Source organism: Sylvia atricapilla, chromosome 12 (genome assembly GCF_009819655.1).
Source record: "Sylvia atricapilla isolate bSylAtr1 chromosome 12, bSylAtr1.pri, whole genome shotgun sequence".
NCBI classification, from domain to species: Eukaryota; Metazoa; Chordata; class Aves; order Passeriformes; family Sylviidae; genus Sylvia; species Sylvia atricapilla.
In genome coordinates, this window is record NC_089151.1 from 11,662,779 (window position 1) to 11,680,101 (window position 17,323).

Sequence of the window (17,323 nt, forward strand, 5' to 3'; positions counted from 1 at the left end):
TTCACCCTTTCTTTATCAGTTTTACATTTAAAACTTGATATAATTTGCTAGTGTAGTAGAGCTGATTCACAGTCTAGAATGAAATTCACAATTTTCACTGAAGTGAGTGAAATTTGATATAAGATTGTAAGAAAAGCTACTTACAGCTCCAATTGCAGTATAATCACATCACTTTAAATTCATGTGCAAAAATGTTACAGTAATCTTTAATACAGTGATGCAAAAGTATTTCTTGGGATCCTAAGTATAAAATGCTGTCATTATGCTAAGAAATGCTTAGGTTCAATGCTTAGACAGTTTATATAAAATAAAGGGGGGGTAGACATGATTAACCGCTTGATTGTATGAATTTAATGCCTCAAAGAGAGAAGTGAAACAGAAATGTTCATATGGCAAAACCAGTTCTGTGTTTATGCATTTACATCCTGAAAAAACCCGACCAAACAAAACTCCCTATAAGAATATCCCTTGCAGCAGCTGAACTGCTGAGGGTAAACGGGTGTTCAGAGATGTAGGAGGGGAGTTGAAGAAGGGCCCTTGATGCTGTTCTTGGTGCCTTCGGGCTTCTCCTTCTCAGGACCTCGCTGGCTCTCCGGTCCAGGCAGTGCTGAAGGACTCCTGTCCATGAGCTGGGCATGAGGCAGTGGCTCCAGCCATGTCCGCAGTGCCCCATGTCCCCAGTGCTCTCTATCCCCGGTGCCCCATGTCCCCAGTGCTCACTATCCCCAGTACTCCTGCCACAACCTGTGTGAACCAGATAGGTGGGGCATCCCCACCTTCAAGTCCACAGACTTGTTTTGGGCCCTTTCTTCAAATTATTTTGTGGGTGTGTTGGAGGCCATTCTGAGAAGCTGTTGATCTTCTATTTGGTAAATGTCATGGAGAAAAGAGATATTTCCATCTTCTCTCAGGACCATGGAAAAGGCTCGGTTGTGCTTTAGCCTTGCGTCATTCTTCAGAGCAGCTGTGTAAAAAGAGCATATTGTAACTGCCATATGTCCTTGGATGTCATCAGAAACGAAAATGTAGAATTTCAGCTGTTTAGGGTAATGTGAAATACGTACATCAAATGGGTGACGTGAAAACTGCATGTGTGAGAAGTCCTTTGCTCATGTGGGATCAAAATTGCCACAAAGTTGTAGAAAAATACGTACAATCAGGAGCAATATAAGTAACTCCTTTTTGCATTTTAGCAATATTTTCCTTCTATGACATTTATGCCTAATCTGGTTTATTGTAGCAACAGGTATATGCTCATGAGAGTGGTTGGGAAAATAATTTTGTAGTTCATCATTGCAAACACATCTAGGTTAGAAAGTGAAGCAAGAAAATATGTTCTTTAAATATTCATATATTTTTAAACAAAGACTTAAACTACAGTGGCCTCTCCTTGGCTTATAACTGAATATCTTAACATCTGGTATCTTTCTGTGTTTCAAGCTTCAGGCAACAAAAGGGTGTGATGACAGGGAATGTACTTCAGAAACTATGCAAAGTAACATCTGTAGATCTTGTAAGGTCTTTTTAATGTGGAACTCAGTGGGTTGGTCCAAGTTTGACATTTGTATTAGCCTGTACAGAGGAGAAGTAGTCTTAGCATGTGTAGGAAGACACGAGATATACCCAGAGTCTGAGTGTCCATTTTATTACCTTTGAAGGCACAGCTCCATAGGCTGTGGACAGACGTTCTTGTCTACAAAGAGTCAAAATAATAAATTGGAATTCTTTGAACATGTAACAGCGAAATTGTTGGTATGCTTGTCTTGGAGAACAATTTCAAGATTCAGACTTGTTTTATAACACCTTAATCTTGTATCCATACTAGGAACAGGACTGCTCTTTGAAACACCTTTTAATATGTATGCATTTAAATATGGAGTAAGTAGCATTAAAAGTCTGGAATATATTGAAATTGCCTTGACTGTCAGTCAGCAGAATAATACTGTGCATATTCATACAAAGTTACTTCTTGCATATAAAAACGTTTATAGAATGTGTCCTTCTTAAGAGATCTGAAAATGTCTAACATGAGACCATTAAATATTCCTTTCACTACTGTTCCTAAGACTTGTTCAGTATCACACTTGGCAAAATATCATTCAGTTACAGCTTTTGGCTGTGGAATTCACTGAAGAAGTTCATATTAAAGCATTTGGCTGGAATCACAGAGATTAAGTCAGTGCTTTTTATTGTTATTGTCAAAGTTTTTATTTGCTAGCTGAAAGCTTTTAAAGTAACTTCAAACGTTTCCATTCTAATTGCTTTCCAAAAATTTTAAATCTGTGCTATCTGCACACAGTGTGTCTGATGGATATTGAGGCTATATGAATAAAATATAAATATCTATTTTTCTTTTGGATCTTACTCCTCAAGTATTTTTTCCCACTGAGAATTTTTTTGGCTCTAAGCAGAGTTAAAGAATGTGTATGTGTATATATATATACAGGCACAGCCTCACTTATTTAAGGATATATATAACAATTAGTGCAGCAGATGTTTGAGACTCAAAAATTGGAATCTAAATGGTCCCCTGCATTAAAAGCTTTAAGATTTTAAATATCAAAAGACTGTCACATGTATGATTCTACACATATTTATGAACAGATTCAATAATTAATTAACCAGTAATGAGATTATACATTTGCCTAAAATTCAGGATTGAGAATGTGACAGCAAAGATGGGTACTTCATACTTTAAAGTTTTGTGCTCCTGTCTGGTGGCTTGTTGATCATCAGTGATGTGGCTTTAAGCAAATGCAGCTTTCTGGCATGAAATCCCCCACAAGAACTCCTTTGGCTTTCTACAGGGCTTGCATTCCCTCCAGGTCATTGCAGGATCCTGATACGGTGTGATAGAGAATCCTGATGGAGAAGAAATGGAGAGAAATAACTGCTGTGTAGCAGGTTCTGGTGGCTGAAATCACTAAGACTGATGCTTCCTAAGTGGCTTTTCACATGTGCATGAAGACATGTCCTAGCAGATTTGTAGGCAGAACCTATCAGGAAATTAACCCTCTTCCAGAAGATACAAACTACTGAAAATAAGAAAATACTGTAATCTGTCTCAGAAAGTAGATTGCTAGTGTACTATTCTATAAAAACCACTAATCTTAAATATGTTCTCAAGTTATGAACAGAAAGTCCCATGTATAAATTTGGCATACATAGTACCTGTTACCTAATTGTCTAGTATGTAATGAAAGTGTTGCAAAATGTTTTCTTTTGATGACAGGAGCATTGTCTCTGTGCAGGTCCCTACCATTGTGCACACACAGAGCAGTTTGCTCTTAGATGGGGTTGGGATATCTTATGTGCTGACAGACATGTGGTCAGAGGCTGACCCAAATGTCTTCTGCCTGCATCTGGTCCAAGTCTCCATCTCCTTTACGCTCAGTGACTCAATCCATAACCTTCTAGAGCTGCTTATTGTCTGTTGTGAATAATTCTGGTGCTGGGCAACACATACCTTCCAAAACCTTGCCATCCTGCCAAAAGAGTAAGTCCCAAAATTTCTGTGGGTACTGATGTAGTGTGAAAATCAAGAGTACCATTTTACATTAATCCTGAGGTAAAATTTCTTCTTCATTTAAAATAATGCTTTATTCACTTACAATGATATGAATCCCTAACAACGTTGCTGGTGTAGCACCTGTCAAACAACAATCTGCCTTATTGTTTCTAGCAGCAAAACCAAAATAGAATACTTGTATTTTATAAAATAATATTGATACCATCTACTGCTTCTGAAGTTTTGAAACTTCCATGAACAACTTGCTCTTCCAGAAGAGAACTCCTTGCTCCTCCTATGAACCTACAGTAATTTAGGAATAAAGCCTCTACGGAGATTAGCTGGAGATCCATCTAGAACAGAGAGAAATGGAGAATTCTTGTATTTTTTTGGGGTGTTCATTGAGAAAAGAAATTGGGTTTTCTGGTGAGAACTGCCCCAGTATTTAATTTAATACATCTGGTGAGGACACTGCTGTTCATAGATGGTGATAGTTAATACTATTTAAAAAAAAGAAAATGTCCCCTATCCCAGCCCTCCTCCCACTCCTTCTACTTCTGTTGCCAGAATAATTTTAGTGTATATTGTTTTGTTTGGAATAATCAGGCTGAAGTAGCATTAGTCCAGCTTCTCATCTTTTAATTACAGACAGTTTATTGTCTATGCTGTCCCACTTTCTGCATGGTTCCCCACCAGCCAGCTAGACTTAGCAATCTCCATTAATTTAATTTGGCATTTCATTCAATCAGACAGGCTGTGAACATGATGATTTTTTTTTTTTTTAAATAACACAATGCTCATTCTTAATTGATGTCCTTATCAGACATTGTATTTGCCAGAGCTGTAATTATTGGTCAGGCAGTAAAATCAAATCTGCCCAAATGCAGTGAAGATGTTCTCCGGTGAAATTATTAAGATACAGTACTTAGACCTGCAAAGTAATTTAGTTTTGGTCTGTAATTACATCTTTTGGGATTGTTATCTTTCATTTTACTCATAAGGGTAGTGTAACCTCAGAGGAATTAATTTGCCAAATATGAAGCTAAAACTGAGATTCTTGCCATAATATATATTTGTGCTAGTCGATATTTTTCTGCATGAAAACCACAGGTATGCTCACACCAAAAAAGAATGATTTATTAGTGGCTATATTTTTAAAAATATAGGTTCTAATTTTACTTCAGAAATACTGGAAATGTGATCATTTGAGGGTGCCATTTTCCAGAAGCAGTAAATTTGCATCAGAAATAACAGAATTTGGAGGTATAACTACCTAAAATATGTACGCAAGTGGACATGTAGTGCTGTGACAGAACTGGTTTCGATCGTGTTCTTCAGGCAGTGAGAATTTTTACTAGAAATACTATCCTGACAAACTTTAAATGTGTATTTTGACCGAATATTGACCAATAATTATGAAAGGACTGCTAGTGTAATCATAATTAAGTCTGAATTCTGTTTTCCAGTAAGGGTTGGGATAAGGTTTTATATATATATATATATATATATATATATATATATAAAAGGAAAAAAAAAAAGCAGGGAATTAATTCAGTCATTACTATTTTTAAAAAAGTTTATTCTCAGATATATGATATGTAGTTTTTGAGTATGGAATTGCAGTAATTCCTTTTAAGCAAAATTTGAGTCGATGGATTAGCTATGAGTAGATGATAAAATGTGTTTCATTTCTGTTCTGCACATATTTTAAGTTTTTCATTTGGGATATTTATTCACATTTTATGGTTTTGTTATTACCTTATGCTGGAAAAATAACCTTTCCAATGGTGGATCTTCCTTGAGGTTGCACTATTAAACAGCAGTATTGTAAAAAGAATTATTTGGCATATTTAACAAATTTGCCTGCTGAATTAATTTTTCTTTTTTAGTGTAAAAACATTAGTGTTTTAAACATTCATTTTTGTTCTGTTGAGGTGCTCAGATAAAAGTCTCTGCTCCTTTTTATATGATTTTAAATAGCTTATGTATTTCTGTATTTGGCCTCTTGAGGAAATGAATAGTTGGATGTGAATTCAGATGTTTTTCAGATTAGAATTGTACCACAAGTCAGTCTATTTAACGACAGGTTGTAAAAAATATTAGTGACAGAACACTGTAAGTAAAATGATTTCTTCATTAAAATCAGTAGCAAAATACTGAATAACTTTTATAGGTTCAAAATGTTATTCCGTGTGTCCATAAGAGTAACACCTTCAAATGTTATTTGCTTTAGTTTTGAACCTTTTCTTAAAACTATTATAGTTTTGTGGTGTAAAGTTCACTTTTTCCTGTTTTGTCTCTTGCTATGATGAGTCAATCACAGTTGCCAGAGCCCAGAGAGTGGCCACGATCCAACATTTGAGATTTTCTGAAGATTTTTTTGGTAGGAATTCAGACTCAGTGGACATTTAATCACTGATTTTTATCCCAAGCTGCCAAGGGTATTCTGTGGCATTCATCGTATCAGAATTCTGCCTTAAAACAACTGCTCATTAGTCTCAGCTTTCATAACCAACCAATTTTCAAGCTCTGATGAGTACAAAGGGTAGTTTGAAAACCCAAGTAGCATTGTGCTGTGCCAGTTCCAAGTGGCTTGTTCCTTGATTTACAAACAGATAGCCTAACATTTGGCCCCAGAGGTTTGGTCTAGGAAAACACACACTCTGTAGAAGGGTGGCAGTGGTACAGTTTTATATCCCCAATGCTCGGCAGGAGTTGATTTGGTCTTCATTAGGGTGAATTCCTCCTTTGCATTAAGACCTGGTGTTCGGCTTCAGGTCTGGCAGTCAAAGAGAAGAGCTTCAAACCAGCTATTTTAGAACGAATGGGTTTTCTGGACATGCTTTATACAAGGTGTTAGTAAACCAAGCATCCAGTCTCATTCCAGTCTTCATGTCTATCCAGAGAGATTTCAGCAGGACCAAGATTAGGTGTCCTTCCAACATGCAAGAGTAGGGGACTGAACTGAACTGTTGTAGTTTTAATGCAGTGATTAGCATGAAGAATGGAAGCAAGTTCAGAAGAGGCTTTGTTTGTGTGCAGTTCATTTCCTGAAATGGGCAGATGCGTGTGGTTTCCATGGGTTGGTGGTGGCAGTCGGCTGGGTACTCCCACTTAATGTGTTCATCAGAACTGAAGAGAGAGTTTGAACTGAAACAAAAGGAAAAAACTTTACTTTGTAATGCAATGGTGTGTAGAGCCAAAGGAAGCTGGAGACATTTTATTTTTTCCTGGTTAGAGAGCAAAGGATGCTCTGAGTTCTTTAGATGAAAAAAGTTTATGCAAAACCTTGCTAATTTCTCTGGAAAAGTTCTTTGCAAAGCATCTCAACAGCATCCCAAACCAAAGAGATAGCTGGACTAGGTGTTGCATCTTACTCTTCTTCTGTCCCAGGGAATCTCTACAGGTGGAAGCCTCTGGGAGTCTGCCTGGCCAGGCCAAATTGCTGGGTCCTCCCTTTAATTTGAATCCCTGCTGTCAACTATACTAATGCTCTGAGCAGTTTATGAGGGGTCAGAGCAAGGGATCCTTAAGGAAATAAATGGAGAAAAATGTTGTCAGCAACAAGAGTCTTTTTGCAAAAAAAATATTTTACTAAAATAGGCAAGAACCCGTTGTTCTATTTAGAATGATTTATCACTGTTCCCAGCTGATCACAAAGTGTTTCTAAATTAAAAGCCATTAATTATAGCCTTATATAGATACAAAGATATGCAAGAAGTGCTTTGTAATTCCAGCTCTGCACTTCAGGTGAGAGCTTTTTAAATTACTTGGACCATTGGAGCCACCTGCTTGACTAAATGCTGAGGGCCCTGTGTTTCAGTACTCATCAGTGCATTGCAGTGTTAACATTGTTACTGATTTTTCTCATTTCTCCAGGGCAAATACTAATTAATGGATACAATTCACAGCTGATTAGCTGTAGTTTCTTCAGTAATTACATTCGCAGACTAACTGTTCAGAAGAGGATTTCTAACCCAGTTCTTATTTCACTCTAAGCTTAATTTGTTTTTTGAATTGTTTAGGTCCTTAAGATAATAACCATTTTATTTTCTTTTGTTGTTATAGGTACCATTAGATAATATGGAAGTTTAATCTTAGAAATACTCACTGATAATTGTTATGTGCCTTCAATGGATTTCTAGTTCAAAGACAAAAAATAAATGTACAGAATGTTAGTTGTGGTCCATACTAACAAAAGCTGAAATATTTCAGTTTCTGACATCGTTGCCTGAGTCATACACAATGGAGTCTTAAATATTATAGCCTAAGAACAGAATGACTTGAAGGATATGTACCTGTAACTGTTAGCTTTGACATTCCTTATTTTATCATTTTCTTCTACAGTCTTAATAAAATGGAAAATTAAATTGTCACTCTCCCCTTTGTTTTACTTTAATAAAACAAAAAAGGAGAAAACCACCCTGGCAGTCAGAAAGCAGTAGCTGTGCTGTGTGCAATACATGTACATCAAAACAATGTAGAATTTTACTCTTCAAGGAAAAAATCAGCCACTGTTTTGAGGCTGACTTCTCTTTTGAGGCACTGGAGCCCTCAGGATGCTAAGGTCATTAAAATAGGGTAGGGTTTATCCCCACTTATTTATCCAGTGTTAGAGTAATGCTTGCCTAGTGCACCTTTGCCCTTAGATATCCTTTGAAAACTTGATTCTTTTCCCTTTTTTTTTTTGTCACTGTAGAAAGAACAGCTCTATTCGAGCCATTTGAGTTTTTCATGTAAATCATTCTTAGTTTGCCACTAACTGACATGAAAAATTCTATCCTGTCGATCGCACTGTTGAGCTGAAGTAGTGTCTTTGTGCAACAAATCCACACACACACATCCGTATGTGCCAAAACAGTCATTTGAATGTGCAATTTTACTTGAATTTTTTAATCTCCAAACATGGGTGACATCTGGGCTTTTAAAAAATGGATGACATTACTTGAGTATCTGCATAGCTGGGGATAACAGAGTTTTAATAGCTATGAGGCAGCCTACATATTGTGCTAAGGCCTCTGTTGCTTAACATGTGTTATAGGTTGAAAGATTCAGAATGATAAGTACACAAATGGAATTTGTTACTTCAGAATGAGGGATCTCATCTTGTATTCTTTCCCTCCCCTGTGAGTGTCTCCTAATTTGGTTGATGTCCTGTTTAGTCAATCTGACAATTCATCAGGTAAAAAAGGCTCCAATTCTATTTTTTAAGATTTATTTTTATATCTCCTTTTAACTTTGTCTTATTGACAGAAGTGGATGTTTGAGTTTTCAGGGAAAGCCTCTTTCTTGAAAGGATCACCAGTCCCCTCCAGTGAGAAATTGGAGAGTCTGAAACATTTCACTGCTAAAAACTGTCAGACACCAAGTGCAGCTGTAGCAAATTGAGCTGAAGGGAAGTGGTTTTCCTTTCAGGAGAGGTTCAGCTGCTCTGAAAGCACAACAGAGTTTCTCGATTGGAAAAAACAATGTGTGCAAGTGCATGGTCACCCATCCCCACGCTCTGATTGCAGAGCTTGTGCTGCTGTTGGGAGTGTTTGCAGTTGTGGGGCTGAGGAGAGGGTGCAGGCCCACCAAGATCTGGCAAGATAACATAAAACAAAGCCTTCCTTAAAAAAGTAGTTCTATCAAACTCGAAAATGAGAGTTAAGGGAGGAATGCTCGGTGTGGCTTTAGCAGCAGCGATGTGGTAGGGACAGCACAGGGGCTTTTCCCTCACTGAGCACTCTACCTTGCACTGTGCTCTGTGCCTGGCTGGAGCAATGTGCACAGGTGAAAGCCTATTTTACTGAAGTTGCAGGGCATGCCTGGTGTCTGTTCCTTGGAGCAAAGACTCTGGATGCCTCTCTCCTCTGGGAACGACTGCAGGACTGATTACCAGCCCGCATGCCTTTGGAAATGCTGTTCAAGGGTATAAGGCACAGTATTACCCTGATAATCTCTTTCTTGTCTTTGTTCAGTCTCTAGAAGTAAAGGTGCCTATCATCCTCAACAAATGTTCATACTTGAGAATTTGGAGGAAAGGACTGGCATGGAAGGGAATCCCTTGTGGTCACTGGCATGTGGCGTGAGCGTTGCACCTCGGTGGGAGCAGGGGGACACTGGGCACATCTCGGGGTCTCAGTGTCAGACAGTTACTCTGATCTGAAAAATGTTCTGGTGCTAATGTTCACTGGGAGAGTGGGAGCTCCACTGGAGGGAAAGATAAACAAAGGGGGATGTTCGGGTTTTTGATTCTGTGGAAAGTATGGGACTTCAGGAACAGCATTGCAGATTCTCATTCTTCTCCTTACTGGCCTTCAGCTCTTTGAAGCCAGGTCTACCTGGAGTAGGAATACAGCAGCTACCTCTGGCTGCAGCAATCCTCTGGGTCAGGATGACTGGCAGAAATATTATGATGTGCATCAGAAAAGATGAAATAGAGTAGAAATGTCTTTCCTGGGAGTCTCTTCCTAATGGATTCTTAATTTCCAAAGTCGTCTTTAAGTCTCTGGGGTGGCTTTCCTGCATGGGCACAAAAAGTTGGAGAGATACACATGAGTATCTTCCTTGTAAAGACTGGGGGATGAAGAATATGTAATAACAATAACTATAACAATAACAATGATGTTGAATCCAATTGGGTTCTGACTTCAAAGAACATTTGCAAATACTTTTAATCTGTTTGTTGTTTTGGTTTTGTTGGGTTTTTTCCCTTCCCCCAGCCTTTTCTATGCCAGTGATGGGGTAAAGAAAAGTTTATCATGGCGTACATTAAATCCAAATATTTATTTTTCTTTCAGTTTGGAAACAATAACAACTACATGAACATGGCAGAGGCAAATAATGCATTTCTTGCTGCAAATGAGGTAGATGTTTTTATTTTTTATCTATGCTCATATTCTGCTGTTTGCTGTGATAATTTAACAGACTTTGAATGGATGAAGAGTGAAGTGCCGAATTTCTGTGTGTTTTATGGAGCACAAAATAAAGACTTTAATGAGAAAGAAAATAACCTGACAGCTCTCCATTACTAGTCAATTTAGCTGTCCATAAGGCTGTTACTTACATAGCATGTCAATAGAAACAAATCTGCTTTATGTATGGAAAAAAATTTATGAACAGAAGGAAACAAATAAAAGGCTCAGTAGGTGTACACTTTGAAAGCAAGCCTAGTAATAGTCATTACTAGCTAATGTTCTAATTTTTGTTATAGATACAAATGGTTTAATTTGGGTTCTTAATACTCATACAAGATAGAAAACCAAAGCCAGATCTGTTGCCTCAAGTGTATGTGCTAGATGAAGGAATCTTTTGAATCCAGGGTCCAGAACAAACCCAGAGGCTGGGTTGGTGGAGACTGGCTGGGTTGTGGAGATGATGTATTTGATCACTGCCTTTGAGAATGGAAACAGCAGAAAGTGTGGGAACTACAGGCTCCATCTATCCATGTGGATACCTTATAACCTATTAAAGACTGTCAACACACTAATCCTAACCCCAAGTCCAGACAGAAACTGCTTTTCCTCATCCTTGAAACCCAAGCTCTTACTCCATGCACTTAGTATGTGCACAGCAATATGGAGAACAAGAACTGTTTGTAGGGTGCATGTCATAAATGATCTTGCCAACATGAGGAAAGGGTAGAAAAGCAGGCAGCCCTGATTTTCATGTTTTAAGTGGGGGCTCAGTCACAGGTATTCCTGTGCACTTCTAAAACAGCGACCTCAGAGAAAATAAGCAGGAAAGTGTAACAATAAATCTGAAGGTTAGAATTAAGGGTAGGATTTTATGAATCATTTATACAATGGTCACCATCTCTTTTTACCCAGCAAGACTGCTTAGATAAGGGAATATTGTTTGGCACTAGCTCCAGTGTTATTTGTGATAATGAACACAAACCCCATCTGTAATGACAACATGATGTTTCTTTCTGTAGAATTTCTTTCCTACATTTGAATCAAACATTGATGAAAGCTCTGCTGCCAGCAGCTGTTCAGAGACAATTTAATTCCAGCTGTGATAATTCACCGTGTCAGACATTGGCTGTTATATGTTGATACAACAGTTCTCCAGATTTGCATTTTTATCAAAAGGAACAAATGTTTTGAACATTTCAGTACAGATGGCATTTAACCATGCACACACGTTTTGTTTTGTTTTTTTGGTGTTTTTTTTTTTTTTTTAATATATGTGTAAGATATAAATATTTGAAAAGTTAATAACCTAAAAAAAATGTGATTGGTAAGATAAATCTCACAAACATTATACCATCTTTTGGTCATAAACACTACCTTTCTGCAGTCCCAAATTGCATAGTATTCAGACTCTTTTTACAGACTGAATAGCTCAGTGATTTGGATTTAAGGCTACTTCGCTAAAGGGGCTTGCTTTCTTCTTAGATTACATCTATTTTATTCTCAGTCTTATGTCTGTTTTATGTTTGATTTTTGTTTTGGTTTTTTTTTTTAAGATATATACATATTTGGATAAATTATGCACTTAGAATTAAATTCAGATTAAAAAATGTTAAGGTATTAATCAATTTACTCTCTCATTTCTAGCTATAAGTATTAAGATGAATGCTAATTTTCTAAGTAAGAGATTGTATTATTATCTAGCTATGTTATATATTTCTGGAGCTGTCCTGGAATTACTCTGTTAGATGGAGAAAAAAGATCCAGTTCTTATAATTACTAATATCTCATAAATACGTCAAGTAAAGAGAGGTTCAAATGTACTATAATAATACTGATTTCACTGAACCCTTTTGCTTGAACAAGGAATAAAAATATGATTAAGTGTTACTGTTCATATTAAAGCATGAACCTTACTTTGCAATTACTGCATTACAATGTATTTAATTATAGTGGTTTTACATTAACATGAATGTAGCTTTCTTGGTATTATTTTGGGCCTGAGCACTGCTGAGCTAGAATCCCATTTTATTTCTGTAAATAATGCCTTAAGAGTGTAATCCTAGAGCACATTCAGGCTTAGGAGCCACACATTTGCTTTATGTTTTCCGTCTCTATGTCATGATTACTACGACTCATTTTAAAGCACCTTAAATATTTATTGAAATAATATTTCAAGTGTTAATTACAGTGGTAATGAAAACAGCCAAATGCCACATATCAAGAATGAGTGTTTATCCGTATTGTTAATGTGATATGTTAGATTTCATTAAGCAGTAATGGGGTAGCAAATGAGTCACAAATTACAGTTGCATCTGTTACTAGACCACATTAGTGCCAAAATAACTGCAAATGCAGCCATAGGGTTATGTTCATTAGCCAACCACTTCTCCTGGCCAATCCATCCTTTGTGTTTGTGAACCATGGGGCCCATGAGAAGAAAAATTCACACCTTTTGTAATATAGCAGTGGGGAAGTCAAACATCTCCCTAATCCAGGCCCAGCCTTCACATCCAGAATTAAGTTACAGCCTTGCAGTTGGAGCGAGATGGGCACAGTCTCAGCAGACTCTGACAGTGCTGCAGACTGCAGCAATCTGGGACCCCATCATTTCTGGTGTGAGACCAATAATGACAGCTGACAGGTTCTATATGCAAGCAAAGGTTTTTCTTGTGTTTCAGTTTCCATCTTCTCTCAAGCGGTTATTAATTTATATCATCATTAACAGTTTGAAGGATGACAATTTGCAGCAGTTAATGAGATCTTTCACTGAACTTATCATTTTTAAATTAACTGGCATTAAGTCACTCTTTCAAACAATGTAATTAATACATAAAACAATTCTTCCTCCCACCCCAACCTGAATCCTGAACTAATGCAAACAAACAAATCCCAGAGCAGCCTTGCATGTCTAGAACAAGACAAGAGTGCCTATTTTAGGATTGCCAACTGCCCAGTTTGATCAAGGCAGTCCTGATTTGGGTACATTTAAAATGGCCTGATTTCAAGCACTGAATTTCTATTATTAAGTAGCAGTGGACCTGAAATAATACATGAAAGTTCATTTAACTCTCAAAAAATCTGAATAAGCGTAGCTCATTTGTTTCCCAAATAAAAGTCAGCAATGTTGACGCCAGATACAGAGTCTGAATAAAGATTATCTTTGACAGACACATGCACACGTACCAACATGCACAAACCCTGAAGATAACTGGCAGTAAATGTTTTGCTCAAGGCATCTTAACAGGTGTTTAGTTCATAGGAAACCTACTGTTCAAACAAAGCTGGCTTGCTTCAAAAAGCACTGGAAGCTGCTGTAATCACCCTCACACTTTCATACATCTCTCTTCCAAATTACAACCCGTGTTTAAAAGGCTTCACTGTATTTTAGGAATGGAAAAGAAATAAAGAATTATAATATTTCATGTTTTTTTAGTGGATAAAAGCAAACAAAAGATGTAAAATGGTCAGTGCTGAATTCCTGTTGTGTGTGTGCTACGAAATTGTCAGTGTTTTATGAAGCGTGAGAGTAATGTAAGCTGTTTGTGCTATTTTACTAACATATCAATAAACTGGCAGTTGGTTGTACAGCCAAATCCAATGTAGCTGATATTTGGACTAACAACAGACAGATGTTGCTAATTAAGTACACATTAAAAAACTGTTAATACTGATACTCCATTTAAGCCATATGATAATGAGACTTAAATCTTTAATCAGAATCATCCACAGATCCATTCAGCATATGAAACTGAAAAATTTTGTTGGTTATAGAGTTTGCATTTGAGAACAAACCAAGATTTGGACTGCAGGTGTGATGATGATTGCTGAGCCCTGTGTGCCCTAACAGTGTTTGTCTTGTCCTGTCCTTTTCCAGCAGACATTCCATACGCCGAGCCTCGGGGACGAGGAGTTTGAAATCCCACCCATTACCCCCCCGCCCGAGTCAGACCCCGCACTGGGCATGGCAGATATACTGCTCCCCTTTCAGGGCCTTGGTGACCAGCTGCCTGCACAAGGAAATGAATTTACCCCTCAGTTCCCCCCCCAGAGCTTGGATCTTCCCTCTATTACAATATCACGGAATCTCGTGGAGCAAGACGGCGTCATCCACAGCAATGGATTGCATATGGTAGGTCTGGTTCTTTGTGTGTTCCCATTGCCCAGTGGTGTCTGTCACATGTAGATCTGTGCCATCTCTCAGTTTTTATTGACCCCTCAGAGGATCTGTGTGGTTTTTTGGTGCCTGACCAAGCATCTGCCAGTATTCTGTGTCATGTTACAGGTGTGCTCTATATGAACGATGACACGTGTTGATACACAGCAAACAATGATTTGCTGTTGCTCAGTTCCCTAAGGCAGTTGCCAAATGGTTAAGGGTTAAGTACTGGTGAATTCAGCAGGATAAACGTGTTTTTTAATATACGCTGCAATGCTATACTGTTAATGAGCAGCTCTCTTGTGAAGAAGCAGTCAGGCTTTACAAACACGTAATTTTCATTTTGAGAATGGACTTGGAAGCCCATACCCATTGGCATCATGTGCATCCCAAGTGCTCCTAAAGTTCAAAAATGTGTTATACAGTTGGCACTGGCATCAAGAATTGGAAGACCATAGTGTTGGCCTTCTACAGCATGTAGAATGAATTGCTTGTCTGTATCTGAAGTCTGGGACCCACATCTGACATCCATCAGGATATATTGAGAGTGCAATATTGAGAGTGGTTCAGAAGGAGAGCCAGACACAGTATGGCAGCAGGAAAAAAGTAGTATTTCCCTATATCCTGTGTAATCCATGGGCTAAATCTTTATAAAAGGGAATTAATTATTTTTTTAACTAATAGTAGAAGTGAGAGGGATATATTACCTTGACAATACTCAGGAATATAGGGCCATAAAAAGACTGGGTTGTGTCCAGTGCTCTTGCTGGCCACAGAGGCTGAGGCAGGGTGGTCTTCTCTTCCTGGGCTGTGTCTGAGCCCTCAAGAATAGGGAGGTTTGATTTGGGTGTGGAAGAGCTGAGTGATGGGGACTGTGAGGCTAATTCCAGAGCTAATTAGAGCAATCAGAAGCAGGGATGTGTGGAGTTTGCTCCAGAACCTGTAGGCACTGTGGGGCTGCAGTCTCCAAGGAAGGTGCACGGGGCAGTTCCCAGGTTGTTGCAGTGTTTCCCTTTGGGCTTGTGGGGGGATCTCCCAGGGTGGGTTTCTGAGATTTTTGTGCAGTAACATCCACACTGCCAGCCATGGCACACAGCTGTGAGCCAGTTTATCCTACTCAGCATTTTAAACTCGGTGCTTACAATTAGAATTAGTTTCTGTGTTGCATATTGAAGAGTGAGTGAATGTTCAGCTTGACAGATATTTTCCATCAACTATATTTTTTTCTGATTAGCTCTTTTATATAGGACCTTTTGCTGAACTTGGCATAGTGAAAATGCATATTTACTGCTGGACTGTAATAAAGGTTGTGTTGTTATGTTGTGATTTCTTTATATTAATCTGGCAAGTGAAAATTAATTAAAGATTTACAAACCAACAGGCAGCAAATATTTCTCTGTAATTCTACAGGCTGCTGACTTCATTGCAAATTTTAATATTTCTTTCAAGGTCATGAAGACTAGCTAGCACTAATGTAAACCACAAGATGCTCACTAATTAAGAGGTTCAGAATTCAGTCATTCTGTGAATCCGTAACAGGCACTGCCTAAAACAGGCCTTGAAGGATATGGCATTTGTTTTAGATCTCATTTTGCACTGTACATGTTGGGTAACCTCTGAGGGAAGATCAGATTGATAAGGAATGTTGTGCCTGAAAACAAAAGTAATGGAGCTCGTGTGGACTGAATACAGTGAAACTTGGTCAGAAAATACTGTGAGCTGGATTGGTGTTGTGTTACGTGTCCGAGTATCCCCTCAATGGTATTGGAGAGTTTGTAACATGACCCAGTTTTGCCCTTTAATTTTACAATCTTTCACTGGATGTGATTCTTCCATGAGTAAATGCTGTTACCTTAACAGTTCCAACCAGAAGAGGCCTCTAGATCATGTAATTCTTCGCTCATCTCTTCTGGTGCTGAATGGGAGGTTTCACATCTTTGCCTTTTCCCTCGACCGTGCAATGTAGAAATTAATGGCACAGTTTGCACTGACTCCATTGGTAAGATTTGTTCCCATATAAGTCAGTGAAAAGATGTAAAGAAGCTCCTGCCTTCTTACCCCAGTAGTCCAGTGGCATTTTCTGGGGTGATTTCCAGTTCAAAGCTATGGATTTGGAACTTGTGTGCTACAGTTTTGCTGCAGAGAATTGACACGGAATTGTGTGATTTGATGTGGAGGAGCCGCATAGGGAGGTTTGTGTGTCAGACATTCCCCACACTGCTTGATTTGTTTCATGCTGTGAGATGAAGTGGCCCCTGCCATTGTCAGTAGTCAGTAGTCTTTTTCTCTTCTGCTCATAAATGCTAGGTAGCTTTGGGAAGTTTAAAAACATTAACAGAGGGCCCTTGCATAGCTTTCCCCTGAACTCACATAGCTCTCTCTAGCAGTCAAATTTTCCAGCAGTTAATCTGTATTTCAAAAATAAAAAATGAAAACATTATATCATATTTTATGAAGAAAATGTGCACTTTATTAAACTGGTAAATATTTATTAATAATATTAGAATTCATCTTTAAATTAGACATTTCATGAATTACCTTGCCTTGGAGCTATAAAAACTTTATTGCAGCAATAAAAAAATGTAAAGGAGGCATTTTGACTATGAAATTTCATTTCATGGTCAATTGAATTTACTATATCTGAAAGAACTAAAGATGAGGTTGTAAAATAATTATGATGTTCGTATACACTTACAGAACAATGTTCTTATCCAGCGATACTGGGATAGTCTTATTTAAATGCTGTATTAATGGTGTACT

The 17,323-nt window shown here is 38.0% G+C and overlaps 1 protein-coding gene across 1 annotated transcript in view; it reads left to right on the forward strand.

Annotated features, from left to right (window-relative positions):
* The window catches only part of TOX3 (TOX high mobility group box family member 3), a 73,615-nt gene that overhangs the window by 38,377 nt on the left and 17,915 nt on the right, over positions 1–17,323 (forward strand). Inside the window, exons 2-3 of the mRNA XM_066327865.1 lie at positions 10,291–10,356; positions 14,282–14,536. Of these exons, the coding sequence (XP_066183962.1) occupies positions 10,291–10,356; positions 14,282–14,536 (321 nt within the window). The remainder of the gene's footprint in view (positions 1–10,290; positions 10,357–14,281; positions 14,537–17,323) is intronic.